Raw genomic sequence first — 17209 nt, 5'->3', positions numbered from 1 at the left:
GGCAGTCGAATATCGAGGGTTAATTAACCCTCGATATTCGACCATATGTAAATCTGCCCCCTAGTGACAGTATTACTTTAATTAAGTTTCAGAAACTTTGGATCTTTTTCTGACATTCAGCACAGGAGATCAAAGGAGGTAAATGTGTTGCATAGGTTACTTGTGTTTTTATCATTCATTTCTTTATATGACAGAGAGGAAAGTGTTATTCAGTTTGAAAAATTGTTCATTTGTTCATAGTTCTGACATTTGCAATGTTTTCTATATTCCATTTTACTTTGCATTGTAACTTACTTTTGTTGTGCAATTATTGTACTCTATCATTTGTCACTGCATTTTCAAATGCCAATTAATATATATTGGAAAAGAAAAGAAAGGAGGTATTATTATTTTTAGTAAAAATCCTGGAAAGCAGTCTCAGCTTTCATAACACTTGTATCTTGTAATTTTGTGTTTTTTAGCACGTGTAATTTTTTGTTTTTCAGTTTTTTTTTAATTTTTGCTCATTATTACACAATTTTATCCTACAATTCCAGTATAAGTAATTGAGACTGAATGAAGTGGCAGGCGCCCTCCTGCCTGTAGTTTTTATTTGGAGTCACAAAGCAAAGCAACACCCCTCAATATCCAATGGTCAGGTACTTCTATGGAACGTAAGTACAACGAGAAAATATAGGTTAGATCAGTCCTTCTGGGCTTTTTATAAACAGGACAGGAATGTAGGTAACCTTGCTGCTTTTTAAGGTCTGTGGGGTTTATGGTGCTCACAGCATACACATGAACGACTGGTAAGTTTGTAAACAGCACCTAAAAGAAAATGAGAATGCATAATTACATTATGTTATATTATAATACACATGGCATGTATCTAAATATATTTTTTATGTTTTACACTTATTGCAAGCTTCAGTGTACATTCTTCGACCCTGTTCTGATCTATTTGCAATTTGTGTTTTTCTATTTAAGAAAAACATGACAAAAACATGCATTTTAATTGTATTCAAATCTGAGTTCTTAAAATGTATATTTAAACATTATTATGAGTGCTAGCTGCTCCACCATGACATAAAGAATTAAATATGCCTTTGCCACAAAAGTATGCAAAACAAAAACATGCTTTGCCTGGTATTTAAGTTGCATATTGGGTTATATAATAAAAGGCACTAAGTTTGCCCAGGGCAGTAACCCATACCAACCAATCAGCAGGTAGAATTTACCTGAGTATCTGTTTAAATGCAAACATTTTATTGGTTGCTATGGGTTACTGCTCCTGGGCAAACTTAGTGCCTTATATTACATATGGGGGTTAGTGCATAATAAAAATATGATGTTTAAAATGAATAAGATGATAAAGAAAATTCTCAAGTTCTATTAGGCTGATGGTGCTAAGACATAAACAATGGAAAGAGTAAGCAGGGCCTCCAAGAAAATAATTTAATTCATTATACTGCAGAAGAGCTTGGAATGTACTCCTTCTATTCAAAACAGAATGCTTTCTGGATAAGGGATCTTTCTGTAATGTGAAGCATCATAATGGATTGTCTAGGACCTTTTTGGATACACAATATTTCCATAATTTAGGATAGATTAGGTTCTTTATTTGTCACATTCATAGTTATATAGGTACAACATGCAGTGAAATGTATCCTGATCCACTTTTTTAGACTGTGCAAAATTAAATTGTTAAATACAACTAGTACAAAAGGATTGCGATAAAAATAAGAATTCTAAGAAAATTTTTAAATTGAGTATAGCAGCAGAGCAGATGTAGTGCAAGATGAACCATGTTATTTACATAAGTGACAGTGAGTGAAGATTGTATAAAAATATAGAAATACACAGCAGTGCTGTACAGTACACAAAATAACCATATTATGAGAAAATAAAAAAGAAACGGTGCAGTAACAGTACAAAGTATTAAAGTGCATAATATGTGAATTATATAGTCCTGTATTGTGGTGACGTAGTGTCACACAGGTCAAGTAGAATGCGAAGAACTATGCCTTAAGATTACTATAAACTGGGCTTAGTTCTGTGAAATTACAAATATTACACAATTGGTAAAATGTGTGATTAGAATAAGCGGATACGCCTCTAAAGTGCCAGAGCTCTCCCTGGTACCATGGTAATCAGAACACATTATGAGCTACTGCCTTTAACAAAATGCAAAATATCCATTTTATGTCTTTGAAGTTTGAAAATGCCACATATATATCGCTCAAGTCACTTCTACAGATAACTATAAGCACTGCATTGAAGACTCATCTCATGTGTATTGCCCTTTTATCCTGGAAAATCAACTAATTTCTGCATAATTGGCTCTATTTACCATTAGAAAAAATGTTCATGAAGTCACTTCTACAAATGTCACAGTATTAAGCGTGGATAAAGCTGACACATTTATTCCAGACAAGTTTATATGCACTGTTAGTGTCAATACTGCTTCTGCTGACAAGGGACACTCCATTAACCTGATGCTTGATACAGGTTCAGCTGTTTCTATACTACCAAAGGATATTTTCTTGAAATACTTTGCAAAAGATCCGCTTGTTGCACCTGCCATGAAACTGGTCAGTTACTAAAAGGATCCAATCCCTGTGCTTGGTTGCTTGCCAGTGACTGTACAATTTGAATCAAATACTGCAAAATGTGACTTTTACATTGTGAATAAGGGTACTGCGATACTTGGAAGGGATCGCTTTGCTGCATTAAACCTACAATTAATTGATGGTCTCATTACTACAGCATCAGTGCCTGCCACACAGCCAGTGTCTAAAATTTCACCACAAAGCAACACTTCACTGGGTTGTGAAAAGAACTTTGTACACAAAGTTAAGTTGAGACCAGATGTAAAACCAGTACGCCAGAAATTGAGGCAATTGCCCTACTCTATAAGGGAGACTGTCTCACAGGAACTAAAGAAACTGGTAGAGCAAGATGTAATTGAAAAACCAGAATCCTCTGAATGGGTTTCACCAATTGTTATAACAATGAAGAAAACTGGAGGTATTCGATTGTGTGTTGATCTCCGTGAACCTGAAGCAGTTGTTATGAACAATCGTCCCTTACCACACATAGAGGAAATATTTTCAGAACTCAGAGGAGCACAATCCTTTTCTTATCATCATCAAGTATTACTGCATGAGGAAAGCAGAGACCTCACTGCATTTATCACCCATGATGGTTTGTTTTGGTTCAAGAGTGTACCTTATGGACTGGCTTCAGAGCTGAGTTGTTTTCAAGACTGATGTCTTCTATACTCCATGGCATACCTGGTGTAGAATGCTACTTGGATGATTACTTCCTGACCCTGACCATGTCAATGCTGTAAGTCTGGTGTGGTCGGAGTCTGCTCAACATAGCTTTGAATTAGTGAAACAGCTAATTGTGAACAGTCCAGCGCTAGCTTTATTTGATCCTGCACTACCCACTATGGTTACTACAGATGCTTCAGACTATGGTGTTGGTGCAGTTCTCACACCGATCCATGCTGATCATACAGAGAAAACTATTGCATTTGCATCAAGAACACTTACAGAGACCGAGCGTAAGTATTCAACTGTTGAAAAAGAAGCTCTAGCAGGTGTTTGGGCAACAGAAAAATGGAGAATCTACCTATGGGGTAGAAAATGGAGAATTTACCTATGGGGTAAAGAATTTACCTTATGCACTGATCATAGCCCTTTAACTATACTGCTTACAACAAAAGAACTAGGAAGAGCTGGAATGCGTATAGCTAGATAGTCAGCAAGGCTACTGAATTTCAACTACAAAATGCAAAACAAACCAGGTTTGAAAATTTGTCTGCTGATTGATTGTCATGTTTACCTTTACCTGCAGCTTCTCATACACTGGATGAGCACATAGAAGTTGTAGCATTGACTGATTTACTATCACCTCCAGTTACAGCTGCTGATTTTAAGCAAGCTTGCCTCACTTGTCCAATTCAACTAAAACTACAGGACATCTTACAAAGCAAATGGCCAAATGCTGAGAAGAAACTCAGTCCTGATCTTTCCTTTTACAGAGGCTCCTATAGACTGTAGATTTGCTAAAACCTTGATAGACTATTTGTCACGACCGGCACCCAACACCAGAACAAGTGCCAAGTACCCTGGTCTCGGCTCGGCTTCACCAGTAGTGTGACCACCGTTGGGCTTCGGGAGGAGCCCTCAGCTTACTTGGGTGCCACCTGGACTTAACGAGGGGTACAAGGCAAGATGTTCTGGCCAAGCAGAGGGGCACGGCAGGTAGCAGAGTCTTTTGGGCCGAAGGTCACGGTACAAATGGAGCAGGCAAGAGAATCGTCAGACAGGCTGGGTCGAGGCAGGCAGATAACAAGAATCGGCAGGCAGGCAAGGGTCAAACCGGGTTGTCAATCCAAAGGGTTAATCAAAAGAGGTAGTTGGTAATCAGGCAAGGGTCAGGATCCAGAAGTCAGAAATAGTCAAAAGCCAGGCAAGGGTCACAACAGGAATCAAAAACAGGTTCAGACAGAAATAGCTTAGCTCAGAAACACCAGGAACAAATCCTATCACGGGCAAGGTGCTGTGGACATGATGGGCTTTAAATAGTTTGAATTTCGATCCTTTGCGCGCTGACGTATGACGTCAGCGCATCTGCGCCTTTAAATGGAAGGAGGCGCGCACGCGCCCTAAGGAGGAGCCGGCGCCAGCGAAAACAAGCTGGCGTGGCTAAGAGGACGACCCCGCCGCACAGGTATCTTCACACTATTACAGTAAATGGACAGAAATTGCATTTGAATCTCATATAATATCAGCTACAGTAATAACATTTCTGTCTACAGTCTTCAGTAGAGAAGGTAATCCAAAGGAGTTAATATCAGACAACAGACCACAGTTTGTCTCATCTGAGTTTGAATCCTTTCTAAGAGAGAGGAATATTGTGCATAGGAAATCTTCAGTGTATTACCCACAAGCAAATGGAGAAATCGAGCGATTCAACAGAAGTCTGAAAGAAACACTACAGACAGCAAATCTTACTGGAAAATCTTGTAAAGTATTTACAACAGAGTTCCTACATAACTACAGAGCCATACAACAACCCAATCATATCCAGCTGCATTATTACATGGCAGACAGATGCGCACTAAGTTACATGACATCAAACTTCCACAAAATACTGTGCCTACAAAATCGTCTACTGCTGACATTGTCAAACATCAACAAGCGAAATGCAAGGCTTCTACGGACAGAAAACGTGGTGCAGGAGAAATGCACTTTCAGACTGGATTTAAAGGCATTTAAAAACTACAAATCTGTTGGGACAGAAACTGCATTTAATGAATATAAACACTGTAATAAATGTTGTAAATCAGCAATCCGGAAGGCAAAGAAAGGAATTGAAGAGTTAATTGCGGTGGAGGTGAAAACTAACCCTAAAAAGTTTTTTAAATATATTAATAGTAAAAAGATGCAGGTTGAGCAAATGTGCTAAATCAGTTCTTTACATCAGTGTATACAATAGAGGAGTCTGAGTTCCCAGGCTCACTTTATAGCTGCACTAATGGCTCAGCTCAATGTAGTCAGTGGCTGACTCAGGATATGATTCATAAAGCTTTAATAAAAATTAATGTAAACAAGGCTCCAGGGTCTGGTGGCATACAACATCAGGTTCTAATAGAGCTTAGCTCAGTTTTAGACCAGCCCCTATTTCTGATTTTCTCAGATTCACTTTCATCTGGTATGTTGTCTATGGATTGGAGAAAAGCTGATGTTATTCCAATATACAATATATTTAAAAAGGGATAACGATTTCATCTCAAACAAATTTGATTGCATTTTATGATAAGGTAAGTAAGATTCTGGACAGTGGGGGGGCAGTAGATGTGATCTATTTGGATTTTGCCAAAGCGTTTGATACTGTGCCCCACAAACGACTGCTTTTTAAACAAATGTCTGTTGGGCTTAATGAACTTTTTTGCACATGGATAGGAAACTGGCTACAGGATCGGGTACAAAGGGTGGTACATTCTCTACTTGGAGTAAGGTTCTTAGTGGGATCCCTCAGGGCTCGGTATTGGGTCCACTTTTATTTAACTTGTTCATTAATGACTTAGGGGAGGGTATTGTAAGTAACGTATCAGTGTTTGCAGATGACACAAAACTATCCAGCCCAATTAATTCCATCCAGGATGTGGCATCCCTGCAACACGATCTTGACAAACTGGCAATCTGGGCAGCTAAGTGGCAAATGAGATTCAATGTTGATAAATGTAAAGTCATGCACCTGGGATGTAAGAATATCCAAGCCACTTATACACTTAATGGGACTGCACTAGGCAAATACATTATGGAAAAGGACCTTGGAGTCCTTGTAGATGATGAACTTGGCTGTAGCAATCAATGCCAGTCAGCAGCACCAAGGGCAAATAAGGTATTGAGCTGTAATAAAAGGGACATTGATTCACGGCAGGAAGCAATCATTCTTCCACTTTATAGAGCACTGGTAAGGCCCCATCTAGAATATGCCGAACAGTTTTGGTCTCCATCACTTAAACAGGACATTATTATATTAGAGAGGGTACAGAGAAGGGCAACTAAGCTGGTAAAAGGTATGGAAAATTTTAGCTATGAGGAAAGACTGGCCAAATTGGGGATGTTCACGCTGGAGAATGGATGCGCTTAAGGGGGTGATATGATAACTATGTATAAATATATAAGGGGATCGTATAATAATCTCTCTAATGCTTTATTTACCAGTAGGTCTTTCCAGCTGACACGAGGCCACCCATTCTGATTAGAAGAAAAGAGGTACCGCCTCTTTTATATTTATTCGGAAGGGGTTTTTTACAGTGAGAGCTGTGAAGATGTGGAATTCTCTCCCTGAATCTGTTGTACAGGCTGATACATTAGATAGCTTTAAGAAGTGGTTGGATTGCTTTTTAGCAAGTGAGGGAATATAAGGTTATGGGAGATAGCTCTTGGTACAAGTTGATCCAGGGACTAGTCCGATTGCCATTTTGGAGTCAGGAAGGAATTTTTCCCCATCTGAGGCAAATTGGAGAGGCTTCAGATGGGGTTTTTTTTTGCCTTCCTCTGGATCAACTAGCAGTTAGGCAGATAAAAAATAAATAAACAAAAGGTTGAACTTGATGGACGTGTGTCTTTTTTCAACCTTACTTACTGTTAATGTTACTATGTTTAGTCAGAATTAAGAAACCAGGACTACTGAAACAGGGACAATCTAAATTTACTACACCACTGAGACACCGGCGAGGATCATACACATATGAACTGTCTGATGGCCGCATATGTTATATGCTAGGAATGACTTTGGAGAAGCTCCATTTGATGAAGAACATTTTCCTACTTCTGATGCCAACTGCAATGGGCCTGAAGAAAATGAACCTATAAGGTGTACTGAGAGAATCAGAAAACTACCTGCATGGAACCAGGACTATGTGATGTGAATACTGCATAATATTGCTTTAAGATGCATATGTTTAATTGTTGTTGTTTATTACATCTGCCCAAATGCTTTCCTACTATAGGGGGAATAGGTAGTGTGGCCTGCAGGTGTCACTGTGCACAGTATACATAGTGCTATCAATACTGCTTAAGAGTGATAGAGTTGGAAGTTACTGTTGTGTAATGGTTGCATGAGTCTGCTAATAAAGCACTGCTATACTCTCCTAATCCTCGGCTACAAAAACATAACACTGTTTAAATGAAACAAAGGTGCCTCATAGAAACAAATGATTGTGCAGCATAGTAATTTTATGGCCTCTGAACAATGCATACTGTATTTGTTAATTGGACCAGCTAGCTTTTTCAAATGACTACATTGATTTCCTTTATTTCTGCATAAGATAGAACAAATAAAAAAACTTTTGAAAATCATGCCATAGCTTTAGCCAGTGGTTCTCAAACTGTAAGAGTGATTGACCTGGGGGGGGGCCAAAAAAGTGGCTGGGTGGGAAGAACAGTTAAGGTGAGAATTGTGCACAATGCCTATTTTCTATTTTAGATACACATTCACATCCTCAGGATCAGTATATTATAGTGAAATTTGGGGTGGACACTTAGGGGCAGGTTTATCAAATGTCGAGATTAATTTTTGAAGAAATAAATTCTAATTTTGAGCTATTTTTTGTGTACATCGACTAGGAAATAGTCCAAATTTGATTTGAATTTAAAAATATATTTGAAAATTCGAATATTGAAATTTATCATGTACTGTCTCTTTAAAAATTGGACTTCGACCATTTGCCATCTAAAACCTGCCGAATTGCTGTTTTAGCCTATGGGGGACATCCTAGAACCTATTTGGAGTCAATTGGTGGACTTTGAAAAATCAAAGGTTTTTTTGGGAAAAACTTCGACTTAATTTCGGTTTGTCTTTTTGAATTCAAATTAAGTCGAAGTTTGTTTTGGTTGAATAGGTTCATTTTCGATCGAACCGTATGAATCGAAGGAAAAATGCATTCGATCGAATTCAATTCTAATTTTTTCCCAAAAATACTTTTTTCAAAGTCCACCAATTGACTCCGAAAAGATTCTAGGAGGTCCCAAATAGGCTAAAACAGCAATTTTAGATGGTGAATGGTCAAAGTCAAATTCTTAAAGAGACAGTACATGATAAATTTTGATATTCAAATTTTCTAATTTTTTTCAAATTCAAATCGAATTTTGGCTATTCCCTAGTCAAAGTACACAAAAAATAGCTAGAAATTAGATTTTTTTTTTCATTCAAAAATTCACCTTGACCTTTGATAAATCTGCCCCTTATATGTTGTCCTAGATATTCTTGGAAATATAGCCTATTGGGGACCACCTAAAACCTATTTGGAGTCAATTGGTGGACTTTGAAAAATCAAAGTTTTTTTGGAAAAACTTTGAATCGAATTCAACTTAATTCGAATTCAAAAAGACAACCGAAATTAAGTCGAAGTTTTTCCCAAAAAAAACATTGATTTTTCAAAGTCCACCAATTGACTCCAAATGGGTTCTAGTAGGTCCCCCATAGGCTAAAACAGCAATTTGGCAGGTTTTAGATGGCAAATGGTTGAAGCTGAATTTTTAAAGAGACAGTACATGATACAATTCAATATTCTAATTTTAGTCGACTAGGTTTTTTCAAATTTGAACAAAATTAGCTTGAAATTCAATTTTTTTATTGGAATTTTCACTTTGACATTTGATAAATCTGCTCCTAAGTGTTGCATGTTAAGTGTCAAGCAGTGTTAAAAACCTTAAGGCGTTATTGTGTGCTGTGCATTCTGGGAGTGCTAGGTGCAAGGAGGGAGTAAGTGCAAATAACTGACTGCTGTGTGTTTTGAGAGTTAATTGACTGAGACAACAGCTTTTTCTTTTCTCTGTTTGGGGTAAACTGGTAGATACATTTAGGGCATTTATTTTCTTTTTGTGTTTTTGCCTGCGAGTTTCTAAAGGAAACCTTTTTTGAAAGTTAATAAGGGGTCGTTATTTTACTGCTGGTAGCAAACAGCACTTTTTTGTCTCTTTCCATCTGCTTGCTAATTAAGAGGGAGGAGTTAATCAGGTAAATTCTGACCAGGCTTTGTGTTCTGTGATTGGATACCTCTATAAATCTGTGGCTTCAAATCAAGTGTGGGAGCTGCTAAGCAAGTCTTGCATGTGATCTAAGTGTTGCATGTGAATTAAGTGTTAAACAGCGTTAAAACCCTTAAGGCATTTAAAACCAAAAAGGTGTTTTTGAGGAATTGCAATTGGGAGACTGTAAGTACCTAATGTAAATATGAGTGCAAGTGGGTTTGCTGGTATTACATATCATAAAATATTCCAATATATGACACAGCTCCAGTCAAGATAATAATCTAAAAAGCCTTTATTTGCATATGGCTTCAGGATCTACAACAGACATGACGTTTCGGGCTCACCTGTAGCCCTTTTTCAAAGGTGAGCCCGAAACGTCATGTCTGTTGTAGATCCTGAAGCCATGTGCAAATAAAGGCTTTTTAGATTATTATCTTGACTGGAGCTGTGTCATATATTGGAATATTTTGTGAAATCGGTTGGACAGTGGGCCACTGGACACGTGCACCGCCAGAATTACTAAGAGGTTAATAAGTGGGTGAGTGCTGACTAAATAACTTATTTGGTATTACATATCATGTCACATGTATGTGGCGTTGGAGCAACAGTTCCATGCAGCATTTACATGTGAGAGTGGGTTTTCATCTTGGAATCTGAACTGCAGGCTCTAAGGGTCCCCCCACTGGCAGCACTGAAGGCAGCGGCAAACATGGGGGAGGAAAGGAGGCTCGCAGAGCAACCACTGGCAGGGGCCAGTGTAGTGGGGGTGCAGGTTGAAAAGGGGCAGTGGATACTAAAGGAGGCAGGTTTGTTACAGTTACATGGGGAAGAATGGGACAGAAGGGTAGGGGGGCTGGACCACAGCTTGTCCACAACAGTTTCGCCATTTTGGCTAAAGATGCTGTTGATGAAAGCTCTGGTGTGTATGAAGCAGACTGATTTTCAGAGCACCCTGGGAGGCAGCGGCTCTAATATGGGTGGTGGGGGGTGAGTGCAAGGAAGGTAAGGCAGGTTTTAGTTATAGGAGATTCAATATATAGAAAGGTGGATAGGGTAATCTGCCGCAAGGACCCTTTATGTGGGGGAGATTTGGTTGGGGGTACTGTTAAAGATAGGGAGGACCACATGACATTTGTTCAATATGGTACCAGTATTAAATGTATATTTGCAAATGCAAGGAGTCTGACTGGTAAAATGGAAGAGCTGGAGGTGCTGGTGCTGGAGGGAAAATATGATGTGATTGGTGTGGCAGAAACATGGCTGAATGAGTCGCATAACTGGGCAGTTAATATCAGAGGCTATACTTTGTTTCTGGGGGACAGAGGCAATAGAAAGAGAGGAGGGGTATGTCTGTTTGTTAGGCAGGATTTAAAAGCTTATATAAAGAGGAGGTGATGTTAGAAAATGAGGGGGCAGAAGTCTTATGGGTGGAGTTCTTCACCAATTGTAAAAAGTCCAACAAATTAATTGTACGAGTATGCTATTGACCCCCTAATGTAAGTGAGGAAGAGGAGGCTAAGCTCCTGATGCAAATAGAAAAGGCTGCTAGTTTGGGTAAAGTAATGATAATGGGGGATTTTAATTGCTCAGATATTGACTGGAGCAACAGTACTGCCAGATCAGTTAATGGGAACAAGTTTATAAACTTGTTGCATGACAATTTTATGGCACAGGTCGTTGAGAAGCCATCCAGAAAAAATGCTATTCTGGATCTAATGATCTCTAATGACCCATAACTCATAGCAAATGTGCAAGTCATTGAACCCCTGGGCAATAGAGACCATAATGTTATGTCATTTAATGTCTGGTGCAAATAATATATTTACACTGGGGCAACAAAAACCATGAATTTCAGAAAAACTAATTTTAGTGCCTTGAAGGCTGCCATTCAGAGCATTGATTTGGGGCATTATGTTTTCAGCTAAAAACACAGAACATAAATGGTTGTCATTAGCAGGGGACCTTTTTACCCATAAAGTGGATCACTGTACCAGAGGCCACCCCTTTAGTCTAGAAGAAAAGAACTTTCATTTGAAGCAACGTAGGGGGTTCTTCACAGTCAGGACAGTGAGGTTGTGGAATGCACTGCCGGGTGATGTTGTGATGGCTGATTCAGTTAATGCCTTTAAGAATGGCTTGGATGATTTTTTGGACAGACATAATATCAAAGGCTATTGTAATACTAAGCTCTATAGTTAGTATAGATATGGGTATATAGAATTTAATTAAAAGTAGTGAGGGGTGTGTATATGGATGCTGGGTTTTCATTTGGAGGGGTTGAACTTGATGGACTTTGTCTTTTTTCAACCCAATTTAACTATGTAACTATGTAACTATTTAAAATGATATTAAATCGTTACTGTTCTCAGTTTATTCCCTTAGGAAGTAAATGTAGAAGCACTAAGACTCACCCTTTGTGGCTTAATATAGAGGTAAAGAAGTTAATAGGAAAGAAGATAAAGGCATTTAAAAACTACAAGTATGTTGGGACAGAAGCTGCATTTAATGAATATAAACACTATAATAAATGTTGAAAAACAGCAATCCGGAAGGCAAAGAAAGGAAATGAAGAGTGCATTGCAGCAGAGGCTAAGACTAATCCCAAAAAGTTTTTTAACCATATTGATAGTAAACAGATTTGAGTTGAGAGTGTTCCTCCTTTAAATAATAGTACCAGTATGGTTGTAACAGAAAAGGCAAATGTGCTAAATCAGTTATTTTCTTCAGTGTATACAATAGAAGAGTCTGAGTTCCCAGGCTCACTTCATAGCTGCACTGATGGTTCAGCTCAATCTAGTCAGTGGCTGACTCAGGATATGATCCATAAAGCTTTAATAAAAATTAATGTAAACAAGGCTCCAGGGCCAGATGGCATACACCCCCAGGTTCTAAGAGAGCTTAGTTCAGTTTTAGACCGGCCCCTATTTCTGATTTTCTCACTCATCTTTCATCTGGTATGGTACCTATGGATTGGAGAAAAGCTGATGTCATTCCAATATTTAAAGGGGAACTATCACGAAAATCACGAAAATGAAAATTTAATATACGCTTCCTTATACTGAAGTAAGAAACTTTCTAAATATAATCAATTAAAAATTCTGCATCATTTCTGAAATAATCAAGTTTATATTCACCATTCCTCTATCAGCCTCTGTTTCTCTTCATTCTGTCTTCATGCAGCAGTTGGGTGTCCGATGAATGATCCAATATATCTTATGGGGGGGTTCCTTTCCTAGCAGATGTATTAGAGCTCACTCAAATAACTGATTCCAGTGCAAACAAAATCTAACAAAATAACTGACTTTTGCACAAATCCTGCACGTAGAGACACAATTTCTGGTGATTTTAATAGGGTACGCTCTAATACATCTTCTAGGCAAAAGGAATTTTTTCCCCTCTGAGGCTAATCGGAGAGGCGTCAGACAGGGTTTTTTTCCCTTCCTTTGGATCAACTAGCAGTTAGGCAGGTTAAAAAAAGTTAAAAGGTTGAACTTGATGGATGTATGTCTTTTTTCCAACCTAACTTACCATGCTACTATGTACAGTATGAATATGTCACAAATTATTTCAAAACTATCCAACTTCTGCTACAGACTTTTTAAGTGGCCATACAGTGGGCATGTTTAGTGCTATTCAACGGATCAGCCAGTGGCTCAAATGGATGAACATTATAAAATTTGACCATCCATGCAAATGGCCAAATAGCATTGCATTGAATCTGAGTATAAGTGAAGAGGTATCTCTTTTTAACCTGTCTCCTTATCTCTTTATAATCCACAAACCAAAAAAAGGTACTGAAGGATGACATTTTTGGACAGACCAACACCAATCCAATGAGAAAAGAATGGTCTGTTGTAACTGCCCACTGAGGTACCACTGGTCCCCAGATAGTGGGGCAGTATGGTCATACCACCAAATTCGTTCTTTATGCAAAAGACCTTTTACTGTTCGTTGAGAAGCTTGAGAATGTTTGATATAGTACACTGCTCTTAAACCTGCATGTAAATGTGTAAATCTGGAGAGATCTACCTTTTTTTGGTTGAATTTAGATGAAAAATGAAAAAAATGAAAGATTTGTGCCATCCTGAAAAACATGTGGACCACTGCTACAACTGTCAAGGTATGGATATGCTACAGTTTTCTGAAAACCAGGCCAGCAGTCACACGTGCTAAACAAGTGGGCTAGAGCCTTGTTAATTCCTTTAGCAGAGCAAAATAGCAGAGCAAAATAAAGATAAAGGCACATTTATCAAGGGTCAAATTTCTAATTCATGTGAGCTTTTTAAAACTCCCATGAACTCCCATAAACTCGAAATTCGACCAATCGAAAAGTTTTTTCTCAGCTCAGACTAATTAAATCGGCCCAAAAACTAGAAATGAATTTGATTCTAATTATAAAACCCAAACTGAATTTAACTTGAATGTCAGAAAGGCTGCAAACATCACCAAATTGATCCCTGGACCTCTCCTGCTGACTTATACAGTAATTCGGCAGATTTTACAGGCATACCTGTATAGTCGAATTTGAGAGCATAATAAAGCTTGAAACGCGAATCGAGTTTGGATAATTCACAATATGAATTTGAGAGTTTTGACCAAAATTTTTTTCAAAAATTCGAATTTTCCCGTTGACCCTTAATAAATCTGCCCCTTAACACGCAATTAAAATTCTCATTGCGCAATTAAAATTTGCAATGTAATAACCATTTAAGAAAGATTATTATATTTTGCGAAATGTGACTTTTAATTCTTATTTGTGCTAATTGTTTTGCTCTTTGCTACTTTTATTACATTCCCCCTTAAGACTTTTTACATTTTTACTTGGCCACATATTTAGATATTATTCTCTTTTGATCAGCGAAAGGGTCAAATTAACAGAACTCAAAGGAATCAGGGAATAAATGTGGTGGTGCCTATTACTTTATGGTCAGTTCTCTCCCATACTCACATTATCTGACTGATATTTTCTTATAGCAAGATGATCTAATATGCATTTGGTGACAGCAACCATATCTTTATTCAGATAGCTATGTCATAGATTGACTAACTCCTGTGCCCAAACAATAATTGTATTAAGCACACATAATAATTCTCTTTGATTTAGTAGGCAAATTGAATAAATCTTCAGTATGGCATAATGTGGGAAGATAAAAACTTACTAAATAACTTGTTACTACTACAGAAGTTGGATCTATTACCTGGCAAACAGATAGAGGAAACGTCTCTCTTAGTAGCAAAAAAAAACAGACTGATATTTACCTTTGGAAAAGACTCCACAAGCTTCATGTTTCTACGGTCCCAGCCAGCACCATCAAGGAAAAGACCATAAATGTAAACACCTCCTATATCCACTGGTGGTGGTGCATTAACATCTTCTTTCATCATTCTGGTGACATCATTGTGCAAAACGACACTATCAAGAGCCCAACCTTTTGACAGATTCATACGAGTTGTTTCTTGTCTCATGGCAGTTAAAAATCCCTATAGGAAAACATGGTTACAAAGGTAAAGCAGCTGCTCAGTCCTGACCATCCTCCACGGTCTATGATAAGACAGTGTAATGTAAACAATCTGTTCACTTGTCCCTACTTCTACTACTACTACTACTACTACTACTACTACTACTACTACTACTACTACTACTACTACTACTACTACTACTACTACTACTACTACTGCTGCTGCTGCTGCTACAATTGTTAGTAACATAAAACAAGAGATTAATCAACATACAGGAGACTTCTCCAGTCAGAAACCTCAGTGCTTGGTGTTCACCCAACTCCCTTCAGCTAAGCTATCTGGTGAAAAAGGCAGATATCAGTTGTCCTTCAAACGCAGACAAATTTATTTGGTGTATACCAAATCAGCATTTCTTGGTTTGGTCATGAAAGCAACTCTACGTATCCCATAAACTTCCTTCCTTACAACTAAATCAGGAGCCTCCCTAGGAATTAAAGGCTTTCCCAGGTAGGTTCACAATTTCTCCAGCACCCAATATAAATAAAATTGTAGAAAGTTGCATGTACAGATGAAGCCACTTGGATTTGTGAGTTAAATGCGTCATGACTCAGAGTTAATTGAAGAAACTGTGTTATCTAAAGTTATCTTAACTCATTTAATGCATTTAACCTTTTCATTAGCATACCAAAGCACCATTGTTCACAATGGTGAATGCTTTAATTAGATGGGATGTTGTGTCACAGTTTTCTGTGTTAAATGAGATAAATGGGATATCTGTGTTTAGTTATTCTGTGTCAAACAGACAAACCAAAGTGGCTGCATCTGTACATTGATCAGTGAGGGTTCTATGTCTACATTAAAACCCATGACAACCAGCACTGCAAAGAACTGCACCAGTACCATAAATATTGTGGAAGGCTTGCACAACTACAATTCCCACCATTTTCAAGGGCATTTGCACAAAAATGCCCTTGTTTAAAGAACAGCGTACAAATGTTTGTAAGTTCTGAATTATGTATTATATTTGTTTGAATGCACTTGTGCATACTATTAACATTCAGTGCTTACTATTGACAAGAAGGATGAGAATGTGTGGGTGTATTTGGTCAACGTCTTTTTCACATTATTTGGTAAATAGTCTCCTATTAATGTGTATATACATACATCATTTTCTGCTTGGTTTGCAATCTGTTGTATGTTCTGGTGTCACTACTTTTGTTACAGGTATGGGAATGGACAGCATGTAAGGGGGTGTAATGTGATGAAGAGTGTTATGTGCGGGAATGTTGTAATCTTTTTGTGTGACAAAATGTGCATGAATGTAAAATGTATATATGTTTAAGTGTGTTGGATGTAATTTCTGGGAATCACCATTCGATGGCAGCAGAGGTCTTTCATTTATTTTTAGGTGTAGTTTTTACCCCTGCCACCAGAGGCCACTGTGGGACAGAGAAGGGTATAAAAGGAGGTGCCCCGCCCAAGGTGAGCTGTCTTGATGGGAGAGCGTGGCCGAAGGAACATCACCTGGCTGGAGACCCCAACGGTAGATAGGAGAAGATAGACAGTAAATATTTAAGTGAGCGAGCACTGGGTGCATAAAAAGGGCCTAACCTGGAAGAGTGGAGGGGTATCACCCTGAAGGTATCGGGCCACTATTGGAGAGTGGGGGGATACGGGTGGAGTATATACCGGACCACTAGGTGGTTAGGTGGGATCCAAAGTCCCAAGGAAGGTGTGCCTACTTAAAGAGAAGCTGGAAAGAAGGAAATTTTATAATGACATGTTTAAAGAAGAACAAATGCTGATGTGCATGTGTGCCTGATATGAAAAGCCTCTGGTGTGCCTGTAAATAAAATCTTCTGTTCAACTTTTCCGTCGAGTTCCGTGTGGTGAGTAACAGTTGGGTTTAAAAATTGGAAGCCCCTCCCACAAGCATAGATGAAAAGCTCTTGGCTAACAAGCCTAAGGCTAAGCCTACAGGTAATGCTAATGTATGTTTTCATTTTCTATTGCCCAGTATATTTGTGACTTGCTTATAAGAATCAAAATGCAATGTGCAATCTTGGTCTGACAATTAGTTTGAGTAACTACAGTACAGTAATTATTGCTTGGAGAAAGGCATTAGTCTCCAACAATCAGTTATTTCTTATTTATGGCCTTTATATAATTTTTAGTATGAATGTCCAAAATGTGACCTTGTTTTGCATGCCCTG

The 17209-nt window shown here is 38.2% G+C and overlaps 1 protein-coding gene across 4 annotated transcripts in view; it reads right to left on the bottom strand.

Annotated features, from left to right (window-relative positions):
• Positions 1 to 556: 556 nt before the first annotated feature.
• Positions 557 to 17209, bottom strand: part of LOC108718513 (dynein heavy chain 5, axonemal) — a 379491-nt gene continuing 362838 nt past the window's right edge. For all 4 annotated transcript variants that reach the window (XM_041566222.1, XM_041566224.1, XM_041566223.1 and 1 more), the window contains 2 exons: positions 14796 to 15017; positions 557 to 807 (listed from right to left, as the gene is read on the bottom strand). In XM_041566222.1, the coding sequence (XP_041422156.1) occupies positions 589 to 807; positions 14796 to 15017 (441 nt within the window). In that variant the 3' untranslated portion in view covers positions 557 to 588. The remainder of the gene's footprint in view (positions 808 to 14795; positions 15018 to 17209) is intronic.

This window comes from Xenopus laevis, chromosome 6L (assembly GCF_017654675.1).
Source record: "Xenopus laevis strain J_2021 chromosome 6L, Xenopus_laevis_v10.1, whole genome shotgun sequence".
Taxonomy (NCBI): Eukaryota; Metazoa; Chordata; class Amphibia; order Anura; family Pipidae; genus Xenopus; species Xenopus laevis.
This window is presented reverse-complemented; position numbering and strand designations above follow the sequence as displayed.